This window comes from Xyrauchen texanus, chromosome 23, assembly GCF_025860055.1.
Source record: "Xyrauchen texanus isolate HMW12.3.18 chromosome 23, RBS_HiC_50CHRs, whole genome shotgun sequence".
NCBI classification, from domain to species: Eukaryota; Metazoa; Chordata; class Actinopteri; order Cypriniformes; family Catostomidae; genus Xyrauchen; species Xyrauchen texanus.
The window spans coordinates 11,392,092-11,406,162 of NC_068298.1; the positions used below are offsets into that span (position 1 = coordinate 11,392,092).

Consider the following 14,071-nt stretch of genomic DNA (forward strand, 5'->3'; position numbering starts at 1 on the left):
AAAGAGACCAGAGAGACACCAGACAAATCCAAACAGTTTCAAATGGATACCATCTTTAAACACACTATAAAAGTTAACTTCTACTGTAACTATATGTAAACTTTTTGGTGAAGGTCCCCATATTCTAGCCCCTGTGTCTGTATATTTGTGTGTCAAGAGTCAGATGTGCACACATGTATATGTCTCTATGCCTTTACTGCTGCTTTGTCTGAGTATGGCAGCTGCCTAGAGGGGGTGGTTTGAATGATGCAATCCTGCCATCCATTAGCAAATTTGTCCTGTTTTCAGCATGGACTTGGTACATTGTGACAGTGGAACTATATAATTAGTTCTGGTGACTGTTTTCAAATATGTAAAAATCACATTATCAGCAGGGCATTATCCATCAGTCTCCAATATTCAGGCAACAAGCATAATTTTTATTATGCATTCCATGCATTTTTATTTTTTAGAATGGGTTTGAGGGTCTTGATATAAGCTCACTGTATTTCCATAAAAAATTAATCAACAATATGTTGATGTTGTTATGAATTGTTATAAACATTTAATCAACAATATGTAGAGGTTGCAATCTAGTTAATGCTCATAGTGTTGTGCAGCATGGTAATAAATTATTCTTAGGGCTGAAAATTTCATAGAAAAAAAAATGCAGACAGCATTTTAACCAAATTATAAGGGGGGGGGATTACTATGAAATGCCCCTGTAGACAAAAGGGGACACGAGTCCTCTTTCTGACTCGAGTCCTAGAAATGCATGCATGCTAAACGCTCAGTATCATTTTTTTCTTGATTTGTACACAACATCCGAACATTCTCTCATCTATTTACTCATTTAGAGTGTGAATAGACATGCATACTGAATTATGACATGCTAAAGACTCTTATCTTCACTCACATGCTTTTGTTCTTAGAGCAGAGCCAGTCTGAAACCTCATACCACGCACTTATAGAGTAAATACCCACCCACACCAACACATTTTTCAAGCTTAGTTTATGGCAAGTAGGGACAACTTTCGCCAGACACACCCCTAAAATTGGACGTGGTGGTCTGCGTCTCTGATTGGTCGGGAAACACGACTAACAACACCTGCTTAACTCCTTCATCCAAATTGACACCCGGACTCTAGGAAATATATCCAGCATCCCTCCCGTTGCCATTCTCACTCTTTCAGAGAGAATCACCTCGATCAGAAACAACATCAGATCCCGGGCTGACAGATTACTATTTATTATTTATCGAGACAACTGACTGTTACATCAAGTCTAAAAATGTTGATCAAATTTGTACTAGCTTTGCTGCTTGTCTCGGTCATGGGGGAAGTGGTTGGAACGGAAAATGTTGACGTTCACGAGAGTCACCCCGAGAAACCGGCGAATCAAAAAGGACGTCTCTCCTTGCAGAATACAGGTAAGAAAATGGACGTGCAGAACGCGGTTTTCACACTGATTAGGGGCCGTTCAAATACAACGCGTTATTGCGCTTTTTGCGTTCTTGCCGGGCGCAGCGCAAGGAATCGATCAAAACGCAGGTGTCTCGAGGCGCGTTTTTAAAAGTTGAAGTTCTTTTCAATTAGAGGCTTAAAAAAGTAGCGAAACGTGGCACAGCGGTCAAAGACGTCTGTCCATCTCATGTAATAATTAAAAAACGCGTTTTGTGTGAACTGCCCCAATAAGACGCCTTGTGAAGCCCGAACTGAGTCTTGTGTGTATGTGTGTGGAGTGGCACGTGCTACGCATATCAGACCTGTCCGCGCGCTCCGCAAGCTATTTCAGTGCAAAACTTGCCAATTCACATCGTGTTATGCGCTCGCTACGTTTTTCGATTACGAAGAAAGACAATATCAGGTAAAAACGGAACACATGGAGAGAAATTCAATATCTTCGTAAACTATTAATAGCATGGCATAAGGTAGGCAAATATAGGTTATGTAGCCTTTACGGTGGCATTTCAGGTTCGTGTGTGCGTACGTGTGTGTACATCTTATTTGCGAGCGCAGAGTGAATTTCAGTTTAAATACGACGTCCTCCGCGAGTATACTACAGTTAAGTGGACATTTCTCCCCAGCAAAGTGTTTGCATGTTCAATATACAGAGCATCCATATGCATCTTTTGAGCGGAAACATTGTGACAAGCAAGTTAAGCATGTAATATAGATTTTTTTTGAGTGATGCAATGGCTCTACATGTTGCACTAGAGGTATCACGACACAAGAGCAAGGTTATTCACTTACATTACTTATAAGATCTCAATAATAATATGGCAGTGTATCCATCATTTTGATTTATGCTGTTAAGCTTTGTTATGTTACCCTTCACAATTGACGGGTGAGAGTGGGTTTGTATAGTTGCATGGCTCAGTGGGTCACACCACTGTGTAATTCCATACACGATCCAACAAATGCCAACACAAGCACTGCAGGCAGCAGCTCACTTTACCTTAGCGCCTCCACTGAGTTTCTTTATTAGAATCTTTAGGAATATTCTGAATTGGAATGTTTAGTAATATTATATGAAATTGTATTTTTAGAAATACAATTGGAGTTAGAATCCTTAAGAATACTTTATGAACTGGAATTTTTGTTTGAAATTAAAGTATTCTCATCAGTTTAGCATTGCCTTTTCCTGTTGGTGATGTGTTTCAAGCTGGGTTTCCATCCTCTTATTTTATGTGTAAACTTATGCGCTCACTTGAGGTGGATACAGTTTTTATTTGATAGGAACAAATGCGCATAAACTATGATGGAAACACATTTACAGAATAAACCCCTGATAAATGTATTAGGAATACAAGGTGCACATAAAAAAAAAGTTATTTGACTGAATAACTCGATTATAATTGGACTAACCAGTGGACCAATCATTGCATCTGAAATGTTGCACTGGTCATCCTGAAAAACAGTGTACAGAAAATCCACAGCCTTGAGTTTGTTGAGCAAATAAGTCGAATACAAACTTGAACTAACACTTCCGAAAAATATCTTAAAGATCTGCAAGGTAAGGACATAAGGAAGGAGGAGCGCACACACACAGTGCTCACAAAACTGTGTGACCCAGACATGAGACAAATTTCTTTAGAGTGTTTTGTCTGTGTGTTCTAAATCGTGAGTACTTTATTAATAAAAGAGTCACAGTGGCTAAAATTTCTCTGGAAATTATGATTTTGTTCTTTTGAACATAAAACGCAGCTTTATTCGCACATGGTTTGTGCATTATTATTGTTTTTCGCATTAAAGGTTTAGTTCACCCAAAAATGAAAATTCTCTCATGATTTACTTACATTTAAACCATCCAAGATGTGTATGACTTTCCTTCTTCAGCAGAACCTAAGTGAAGATTTTTATAAGCAGATTTCAGCTCAGTTTGTCCATACAATGCATGTAAATGGGTGCCATTAGGCTGCTGGCTGCTTTACGGTCCAAAAGCATATTTTTGCAGCATAAAATTAATCCACATGACTCCAGTCGATCAATCGATGTCTTTGTCGCAAATTGATCTTTGCTTCCACCCAGCACTGTATTTGTGCTTGAAATTAACTAACTCTCGCGTGACGTTCATTCCTCTGTTGTGTACAAAGCGCATGCTTCTGACTTCTCGCATGAACATGCTATTGCGCTTACGTCACTGATGCATCGACTGCTGCCAGGAAGCGATTTAAAGTTAATAAAGTTTTAATTATCAATTAATTTTTTTTACACAAACTTATTGATTTGCTTCAGAAAAACTGATCGACTGGAGCCATGTGGATTCATTTTATGCTGCCTAAATATGCCTTTTGGACCGTCAAACAGCCAGCAGCCTAACGGCACCCATTTACATACATTGTATGGACAAACTGAGCTGAAATCTGCTTATAAAATCTTCACTTCGGTTCTGCTGAAGGAGGAAAGTCATACACATCTGAAATGGCTTAAAGGTAAGTAAATCACGAGAGGATTTTCATTGTTGGGTGAACTAACCCTTTAACTAAATTCGCAACTTTTGGCACACAGAATGTCATGTAGAGATGGACCAACAAGTAGGTTGCATTTAAGTTTGATCAGCAAAGTCCTTATAATTCCACTGACTGATGTAAAACTGAAGTAGCCATCGCATGACCCTAGAAATAAGATATGTTTTAAAATGGTGTCATTTGTAATGCAATAGCTCAGAGAGCTGTTTAATTTTTCACTAGCCGTTTGCTGATATAATGGAGTTTAAATGTCACAGTACATTTTATTAACCATTCGCCACTCATTCGAATAAATGCCGGAAGATATTTTGGACCCACTTATATATTAGGTGTCTTTAAAGCTGAAGTATGTAACTTTTTCAGTTAAAATAATTTATTCTATACCAGCTTAATATGCAGAGACAAATATAAGTCTGTCATCCAGAGGTTCATTTTCTTGAAAACTGTAAGCGCTTTGTCTCTGTGGCACTTTAAAATTCCTGTGTTCCTTTAGAGCAACCCACTTATCTGATTTGAACAACAGTAGATGAGGGGCGAATTAATTTCATCTGTAGTTAGACTGTTAACCTTACCCCTAAACCTACCCCAATCCTTACCCTAAACCCTAACCCCTGCCTCCAACCTCAGTAGCAGTAAATGTGAATCTTGTGAATTTTTGCAGAACAGCATGTAGTGACACAATAAATACATTGTATTGTATGCATTTTAATGTTTGTACAAAGTAGTTAAAGACACCTAAAAATGGGACTTACTATTTCCACCACATTTGAGATGCTTTGGCCCTTTTAAAATAAATGTCCCTACACAAAATATTTTCATTTACTGGTTGCAACTCAAATGTTTTATTAATACAGTTAAAATCTGGACTGTCCTTGGACAAGCAGGCAACCTTTATCTCACCTTTGTCCTGGTATAGGACATGACTAAAAGATACATGTCAAACTCTTTTGTGATGAGTCCTGAAGTGGATATCATTAATTTATATAATGTATCTAATTTCAGTCATAGTTCTCATATGCACTCTCCTAACTAGTGAAACTAAATAGAGAAATGCTCCTCTGCAGTTTAGCAAATTAGTTTTCATTAATACTTGAAATGCCTTATGTATAAGTACAACTGATAAATATGGGTTGCAATTAAAAGATGATACACTTGAAAGTTGCATTCACATATCTCTTCATTTAAAATGAAAATGGCCTACAATGGAACCCTTTATACCTAGAAGCATAAAGTTACAGTTGAATTTGCAGATACATTTGTATTTGTGGGAGAATGACACTCACTCATACTCATGTTTTCAACTCTTTCAGCTCTATGGCACTTGTTATCCGTTAAAAACTCACTTCTAAGCAGCAAGGTAAAAGCAATTTCTTTCTGCCCTACATAAAGTACAGTTAACCTTGCTTTTTCTACATCTAAGGCAGTCACTCCAAGATACCTCCCAGTTTGATGGACTTTAATAGCATACCTTAATTACCACAGTGCTCTCTCTGCTAAATCTGTCCCCTAAATACAGTTCTTCAGGAGAAAAAAAAAGCTGAAAATAGGATTTGGCATTCACGTGTGCATGATGTAAAAGGTTGCATCAGTAGATTTCTAAACCAACTTAATTTCCTTTGCATGCTTCAACAGCAGGAATCATATGTGAGAATAGGCCTGCTGCAGAATTGGCCTATTCTGATTTGGAAAGGATATCCAAAACCAAGTTCTAAATGGGGTCTGTTTGCACTCCAAATGGGGTCTGTTTGGAACCATTGCACTCCAAAATGATGTGCATTCTCTTTCTTTCTCTATCTGTGGTTACAGTTGAGATCCAGCACTGTCTTGTGAGTGCGGGAGATGTGGGCTGTGGCGTGTTCGAGTGTTTTGAGAACAACTCCTGTGAAATCCGGGGCTTGCAGGAGATTTGCATGACCTTCCTGCACAATGCTGGCAAGTTCGACTCGCAGGTAAGCACTGCACCACACATGGTTGCCCCAGTCTCCCACGGGGTTCATGTCCCTTTGATGCAGCCTGAGGATGACCCTTCAGCCTGCTAAGCCAGCTGGCACTGCCTCCTATGCAGCTCCTGTTTCACGAGGTGCAGGTGGATTTGTAGAAGAGGGTTTAAAGCTTGTAATGCAGTCTCAAGATGTGGATCTCTGCAGAGTCAGAGAGGTTCCCTTAAGGGGTTAGTTCTGCCAAAAAATGAAAATTCTGTTATTTACGCATGTCATTCCAGACCTGTATGACTTTATTTCTTATGCAGAACACAAAAGGAAAACAATCATCTCACAGATTTTGTGTCATATAATGAAATTAGAATCATGTTACTATAACATCATTTTTGGTAAAAATAAAATCATTTTATGTGCCTCGTTCTATGTATCCCAGCCGTTTTCTTGTGAAATAAACACTAGAGGTGCAACAATGAGTTTTACTCACTTTCACTCAAATCCCAAGTGAAACTACAGATTAACACTTCATAAACACTTATTTTTTTGCTCTTTTCCCCACACAATACTATTACAGCCAAACACTTTTACTAATAAGCATGATTTCAAAGATGACACATTTAACGCTTGCAATACATAACCAACTACAGTACATTTACAAGCTGTTTAAAATGTAACTAAGTGGCATGGTGGCACAAATGATATAGTGTTGGACTTTAAATGTGGAAGAACTGGGTTCAACAACACTCGATGAGCCGAAAGTTTTACAGAAGCGGCATGAAATTACGTAGTTGCTTCAGCTATTGCGTTTTCATCTCACATTTACTGTCATGACACTATCAGTTTGTTTAGATGTAGGATATAGGGTAGGAAAGTCTTTTTTTTATTATTTAAAACTAGAAAACAATATGGTTAAAGAAGGTTAATGCTCTTTCGTCTTAAATTTGATTTGTATGACACTATCTGTAAGGTTAAGGCTAGGGAGGTAGGTTTTGTTCATAGTGCAATAACCTTAAAAACATGATCTTTTTTGGGAGAATATTTAACTTGCTTTTAGTTCCCCCTAAGTGGACATTTCACCTCGAACTGCAATGATACGTGTAATGAATCATGTAATTTCATTTTGTACAAATTTTGTCACAGTCGCATAGTTTTCATAAGATCGGGCTCAATGAAAGTGAATACTGACTTCGGCTGTCAAGCACCAAAAAGGGCAAAAGCACCACTAAACCACTGTGAAAAACATGTGCACTATATTCAAAGTCTTTTGAAGCCATAGGATTACTTTGAATAGACTAAAATTTGTACTCTCTCGTCGAATTATTGATAAACTCTCAATGGCAGCACATCATTGGTCATAAGAAATGGAGAAAACAATGACGTTTGATGACATTGACCTCCAACCTGCTCCATAATTGGCATATTTAATTTGGGCACTGCCAAAACAATTACTTTTAACTATTAAAAAAACACATACTGTATGACTTATGTTGCGTCAATGGTCTCTATGATCAACTTAAACTTGCGATGCTTGTGGGAAATGCAGCCCTTTGCTAGTTCATGTTATCTTGAAGGGATATTTCACCCAAAAATGAATATTTCCACCATTTACTCACCCTTATCCCATCCCAAATGTGTATGACTTTCTTTCTTCTGCAGAATACAAATTACAATTTTTAGAAGAATATCTCAGCTCTGTCAGGACTCAGAAGGTCCAAAAATTACATAAAGGAGACATAAAAGTAATCCATATTACTCTAGTGCTTAAATCCATTTTTTCTGAAGTAATGTGATAGGTGTGAGTGAGAAACAGATCAATATTTAAGTCCTTTTGTACTATCAATCTCGACCTTTGACCAGCCCCGACCATTAAGTGGCTAAATATGAAAGTCACTTTCACACCAGAATGTGGTAGTGAAAGTGTAGATTTACAGTAAAAAAGGACTCAAATATTGATCTTTTTTTCTCACCCACACCTATTATATTGCTTCAGAAGATATGGATTTAACCATTTAAGTTCTGGTCACCATTCACTTGCATTGTGAGGACCAAAAGAGCTGAAATATTCTTTTAAAAATCAAATAAATTTGGGTGAACTATCCCTTTAACAGTGCAGAAAAACTTTTTGCTAAGGGTTTATGGCTGCAGATCTAACAAGACTCTGTCTTAAATGCTTGCAGGGCAAGTCCTTCATCAAGGATGCACTCAGGTGCATGGCGCATGGTTTAAGGCACAAGTTCAGCTGCATCAGCCGAAAATGCCTGACCATAAAGGAGATGGTCTTCCAGCTTCAACGGGAATGCTACATGAAACACAACCTCTGCTCAGCTGCTAAAGACAACGTCAATGTCATGGTGGAGATGATACACTTCCAAGACTTATTTCCTAAAGGGTAGGCACATACTACTTTAAATGCTATATGTTTCCAGCTTGTGTACTTCAGCATTGTTAGATGTTTTGCAAGTCAGGGGACTAAATAAACAGAGTCTGAGTTGCTTTTTAAATACATGCAAATTGGTAACATCAAGTGGAAATTCAAGTGATCCCATTGTTTTTTTCCGGTTAGCTGCATTTTTTCCGAGCAGTTTATTTACTTTTCCATTCGAAAGTACATTTGGAGGTACGTAAATTTCCCGCAAACACACAATGTTAATGTTTGGTGGCATTTATTTATCCAGCCACAGGGATTAAATAAAGTTCAGGTGTGGACTGATGGCCGTTAAGGGCAGCTATTAAACATGTCTTTGTACAGTCTCATGAAAGGTTGGTGTGTCCACACCGCCACAGTAGAGTGACATAAGCTTTCATTGCATTTGCTTGCACCTCTCTTTTAATTTGGCACAGCACAGGCCTATGATGCAGCACATGTTAGCAATAGGTGCTTTTTGGCCAGTGAAACAGGACAACAGGGAACGAAATTAAAGACTGAAGAAAGTCAGAGCTTTTAAGTAGAGCAGCAGAGGTCCCTGCTTTAGCACACCACATACATAGGCCCTCATGAAATCTGTCTTTAATCAAATGGAAATATAACAGAACTTACAGTTGCTTTACTCATTTATAGAAACGCCTCTGCTCTGATTTAGCAAGTTTGAGTTTTTTTCACTAAAATGATTAGAGAATGTAGACCCGTTGCTATCATTCTCCCCCTGACACAAACATTACTCTCCATTCAAAAACGGTCATTGAGGGGCCCCGTGTAGCTCATCGAGTTTTGACGCTGACAACCACCTCTGGAGTAGCTAATCCGAATCCACGGTGTGCTTAATGACTCCAGCCAGGTATCCTAAGCAACCAAATTGGCCCGGTTGCTAGGGAGGGTAGTGTCACATGGGGTAACCTCCTCATGGTCGTGATTAGTGGTTCTCGCTCTTAATGGGGAGCTTGGTAAATTGTGATCACGGAGAGTAGCATGAGCCTCCATGCAGTGTCTCCGCGGTGTCATGCACAACAAGCCACGTGATAAGATGCGTGAAATGGCGGTCTCAGAAGTGGAGGCAACTGAGACTTGTCCTCTTCCACCCGGATTGAGGTGAGTAACCATGCCACCACAAGGACCTACTAAGTAGTGAGAATTGGGCATTCCATATTTGGTGAAAAGTGGTTGCACCACTTTTAAAACGGTCATTGAATATGACAAGCAGAGAACTGACATTTACAATAAATTATGACGCCTTTTTATTAATTCATCCATGTTTTCTGCATCGCCCAAATCATTGGGCTCTACGCACCAGTACTAGGGACAGGAATTGTGAAGAAATTAATGATTCCGGTTCCTCAACTCCGTTAATGATTTCCATCATTTGGAAATAAGAAATGCAGTTCTTATAAAATGTACTGCCCTCAAAAGACTGTCACCAAACGATCATTTCATATTTTTAACAGAACAGATTCATGAAATGTGTGTTTAACCACACATTGTCATATAGACAGATAACCATCATGTAATTACTCTAAAACCACAAGTCATTCATTTAATTTCTAAATGAATGACTTGTGGTTTTAGTAAGTTTTGGATTGACTAAAAAGAACTGGCTGATAAAAGTAATTTGTTTGGTAGGAAGTGTTAAATGTTTTGCCGTGTAGATTCAAATTAATGACTCATTAGATTTGTTCGTTTAGTAAGCAGACTACAGTGGTTGTGCTGTTTACGTTGTGCTGTAGATTCAGTAGCAGTGTAGTGCTGCCGCTGAGTGGTAGTATGTTAGCACAATGTTGCACATTCAAGAAACCTTTACAGAACCATAAGTCACGAAAAACATTCGGTTCTGGTATTTTTTAATTATTTAAAATGTAACCAGTTCTGAAAAATAATCTGTTCTCGGTTCCCAACATCTACCACAACTGACTGCTCTCATCCCATTTACTTAGGCCGTATGTAGAGCTGGTGAACATCCTGCTGAGCTGTGGAGAGGAGGTGAAGGAAGCCATCACTCGAAGCGTACGTTTGCAGTGTGAGCAGAACTGGGGTGCTCTGTGCGACAGTCTGAGTATCTGTTCATTGATAACCACGGCTCCAGCATCAGGGTCTGCAGGCGGACTTGAACGACGTCCTGCGGCTTCCTCTCATTCAGAGGGAGACCACCCCAAAGGCACTCGACAAGGAGACAAGGACAAACCTGGCAGGGGTGGGTTCAGTTCCCACACGAGAAGTCGGAGCCAAGGTCCCCAACTTGCCAGTTTAGATTCCAATGTTGGCGAGCAGGAAGACTCTAAGATCACTGACATTCGGAGGTGAAATAACAGGATCATCTTTCTTGACCATGTCACCATTACCCCGATCCCCAAATTAACAGACTGAGCATGATGAGAGCAGACCTCCAAGTTCAACCCATCCACTCCTCACATCTCTACACACCTTTAACAGTCATTCCAGCACTACAAGACTGTACATTTTGCAGGGTATATGTGGTGTATCTTTTTTTGATACACCAGATTATATGACAGATCATTACGTTTGTAGATTTAATAGTACACCAGTGCTTATTTTTAGTTTTAATACAGCATCTCTATTTCTCAAATCATATCCTCCTCAAGATTCAATCACTTCTGTTATTTATTTTATGCAATATGCAGTGTTTGAATATAAAACATGTACATATAAATCTGTGTTTATCTATATTTATATAAACATGTCTAAATATAGCCTCCATATTCAGTACTGATATACTATATGGAATATAGTTCCAAGAATGCTTGCTGTTGTATTAGTCACATTATTGCACCAATTATGCATCTCACTGTAGATATGTAAGATATGTTTGTTTGCTTACTCATTGGTTTCAAAGTCGGAAATGTGTGTGTGATTTTTATTTGAAATACTTTATTAGATACAAGCTGTTCAGGATTTAAGTCTAGGTCTAGCACATATGAAGGTTTGTGCTTATTAGAAGAGAAAAAGTAGTTATGTATAAAAAGAATGTCCAGTTACAAGCTTATTGTGCCTTGAGAATATAATGTAGAGGTTTTTCCCCACAATAGACTAAAGAACCGGAGCAGATAAACAAACCAGCTGCCACCAGGGAATCTATGTGTAGTTACATAAGGCATTGTATTCAGATCTGTGCTTAAATACATGTTGAAATATATCCATAAACTGTCATATGTCCCAGTATGATATAGTGCCCTGATAATATCACTTAAGTTTAATGTGTATGCTGCACATTGTTGGGCTTCACCCAAACAGATTAGTTTAACACAGGAACAACTTTAGCTCACAAGTCCACAGACAGCCACTGGTGCTTCCAAGCTAAAAAAAAAATAGCCGTTTTATCCCAGAGCCACTGAGAAGAGCTAGAATCTGGGGCCCTAGCCGACTGGCCTTAGATCCAGGAACCGGGGGTGAGTCTACACAAGAAGCTCAGGGTTTTACTGACAATAATATTGAAATGGTTATGTTTACTATAGCTAGGGATGATTTTTGGGGTGCTTGCCACATGATTGGTTAATTAATGCAATGGTTGGAGCTGACTGTTGGTTTGAGAAAAAGGCAATGACCTGTATAGTTCTGCTATTCATAAGCCGAAAGATCACAGTAGATTCATTGACCAATCATATCATTTTAAGTCACTCAGGTATTTCAGTATGTGGGCAAAATGTGATCAGCTTTGGGTTAAACCCTTGAAAATATATTTAGGAATTGTCACAATAATGGAAGGAAATGTGTGTAAAACTATTTTAATGGAGTAATGGATTCCATCTCCGTACAGATAGCATGTGTTCCAATTGTTTTAATAAATAAATACTAAAGTTAATTTCTTACTCGGATGTGTCATTTTGAATAATTTTTCCACTATGTCTTTGTTATGACAGGCTATTCATAAGAAATGTTAGAACCTAGATTTTATTTTCAGTAAATATGATTTTATTACCCAATTTATATGAAATGTATAAATGTAAGACAATAGAGCTGTTCAGTAGTGACATCAATTTGTAGGCAACCCCAAAAGGCTAATTCGCTATGGGTTCCCTCTGGAATTTCCTATGGGTATATAAAATGGGGTTTTTCAATTTATGAGTAATGAATAGGTCTGTGGTAATTATTACTTGTTGATACTTTGGATTAGAGTTAGGACGTTTTGTTCTACAACATAAATTACACCCTTTCGATGTTGCTAAAACATGGCAGCTTCAAAATGCACATTTGAGGTATCACTGTGTCATAGTTTTAGAACAAAATGTCCAAGTATCTTCAAGCAATGGTTACCACAGACATTATTTTACTCAAATGCAAAACTGCCATTATAAAACCCCATTGGAAAATCCTGAGGGAACCCATGGCTCGGAAATGCAAATTCTCTTCCAGGTTGGACTACAACCTGAACAGCTCTGTAATGGAGATCTTCCCAATTGCACCACTTTTTCAGTTATTGAGTGTTACTAAATACTATAAATTAATAATATTAGTCTTACAAAGTGGCTAAATGCATTTCACATTACATTCTAAAGTTGCTTTCAAATTTGTGTACTGTCACACAGTGCTGGGTAGATTACTTCAGAAATTGTTACTGATTACAATCTACACAAATCAAATTGTAATCTTGTGTAATCTTTTAGATTGCACGTTTTAGATAATCAAATCTGATTACTTTTGGATTACACACTACATAATTTGATGGAAATGTATTAAGTAACAATTAACACTACTTTCATTAAACATTAGTAAACATCAAATCAAAACTGAAACTTGTTATTTGTCAGTTGCTGAGTAAAAAAGGAGTTGGTACAATGTTTCTCAAAATAGAAAACGAGAACATGCTTGTATTTTTTATTTTCTTTTAAAACAAATGTTACTTAGGAAATTAGGAGCAGGGATTAAGAATAGGAACATTTTATTATCCATATTTGAAATTAGTTATGAGAGAATGTCTGTATATGATGCAGATATGTAAAGTTTGTAATAATTATTTAGGAGAAGGTGTGGCCTTACCGTAAAACATGCATGGGCCTATAATGTACATTTGCATGGTGCGAAAGCACAAAGTTGAATGTGACCAGTACATGCGTTTGAAGTACATTATTTTCAATGCAGGGTACAAATACAAACAGTTTGACATTTATTTGTGCATTAATTTAGAAACTAAATTTAAAACAGAAACCAAATGCTTTGTGTGTATATTGTATTAAGCACTTTAAATGCAGTCTTTCAATTCCCGTAGCTATACTGTAAACACACAGTAGATGTTAAATAATATTTTCAATATGCCTTTATAAAATGTAAATGTATAAATAGTACATTATGCACTATTGAATTTGGTTGATGTAATCAAGAAAGTAATCCATACAAATTTTACTATAATCTGTATATAAATATAATGTAATGTAATCCAATCACAAGTATTCAATGTTTGTAATCTGATTATGTAATCCAGATTACATTTAATCTGTTACTACCCAGCACTGCTTTCAGAGTATGTACTAAATGTACTGGCCATTAAAGAAGTATGTTCTTTAGGTATGCAGATGAGTATAAATTCCTGAAAATACGTCACATGGGAACGTGAGCAATGTCCCGTGACCTGAATATATGACATAGCAGCAATTGCGAAAATAATTGACTCTGGTTTTGTTAAAACAAGAACAGTTTAAATCACAAGGTACAACTTTTGTAGTATATATCCAACTCAGTTCTCTGCCTTTGTTCTCAGCTCCTGTGGGATAATAATGTGTCCTGTGGATGCACACTTCAGGA

The 14,071-nt window shown here is 37.7% G+C and overlaps 1 protein-coding gene across 1 annotated transcript; it reads left to right on the top strand.

The window, feature by feature from the left end:
- The first annotated feature begins 1,145 nt into the window (after positions 1-1,145).
- On the top strand, positions 1,146-12,088 carry stc2a (stanniocalcin 2a). The gene is made up of 4 exons (XM_052089122.1): positions 1,146-1,408; positions 5,756-5,898; positions 8,064-8,275; positions 10,252-12,088. Exons 1-4 carry the CDS (start codon positions 1,270-1,272, stop codon positions 10,616-10,618), a joined length of 861 nt encoding a protein of 286 aa, XP_051945082.1. The 5' UTR covers positions 1,146-1,269; the 3' UTR covers positions 10,619-12,088.
- Positions 12,089-14,071: the final 1,983 nt, after the last annotated feature.

Bases quoted from the DNA above. Each gene is read 5' to 3' on its own strand.
- stc2a (XM_052089122.1), top strand. From the start codon at position 1,270: ATGTTGATCAAATTTGTACTAGCTTTGCTGCTTGTCTCGGTCATGGGG. The intron at 1,409-5,755 runs GTAAGAAAATGG...CTGTGGTTACAG, and splicing joins TCTCTCCTTGCAGAATACAG to TTGAGATCCAGCACTGTCTT. The intron at 8,276-10,251 runs GTAGGCACATAC...CCATTTACTTAG, and splicing joins CAAGACTTATTTCCTAAAGG to GCCGTATGTAGAGCTGGTGA.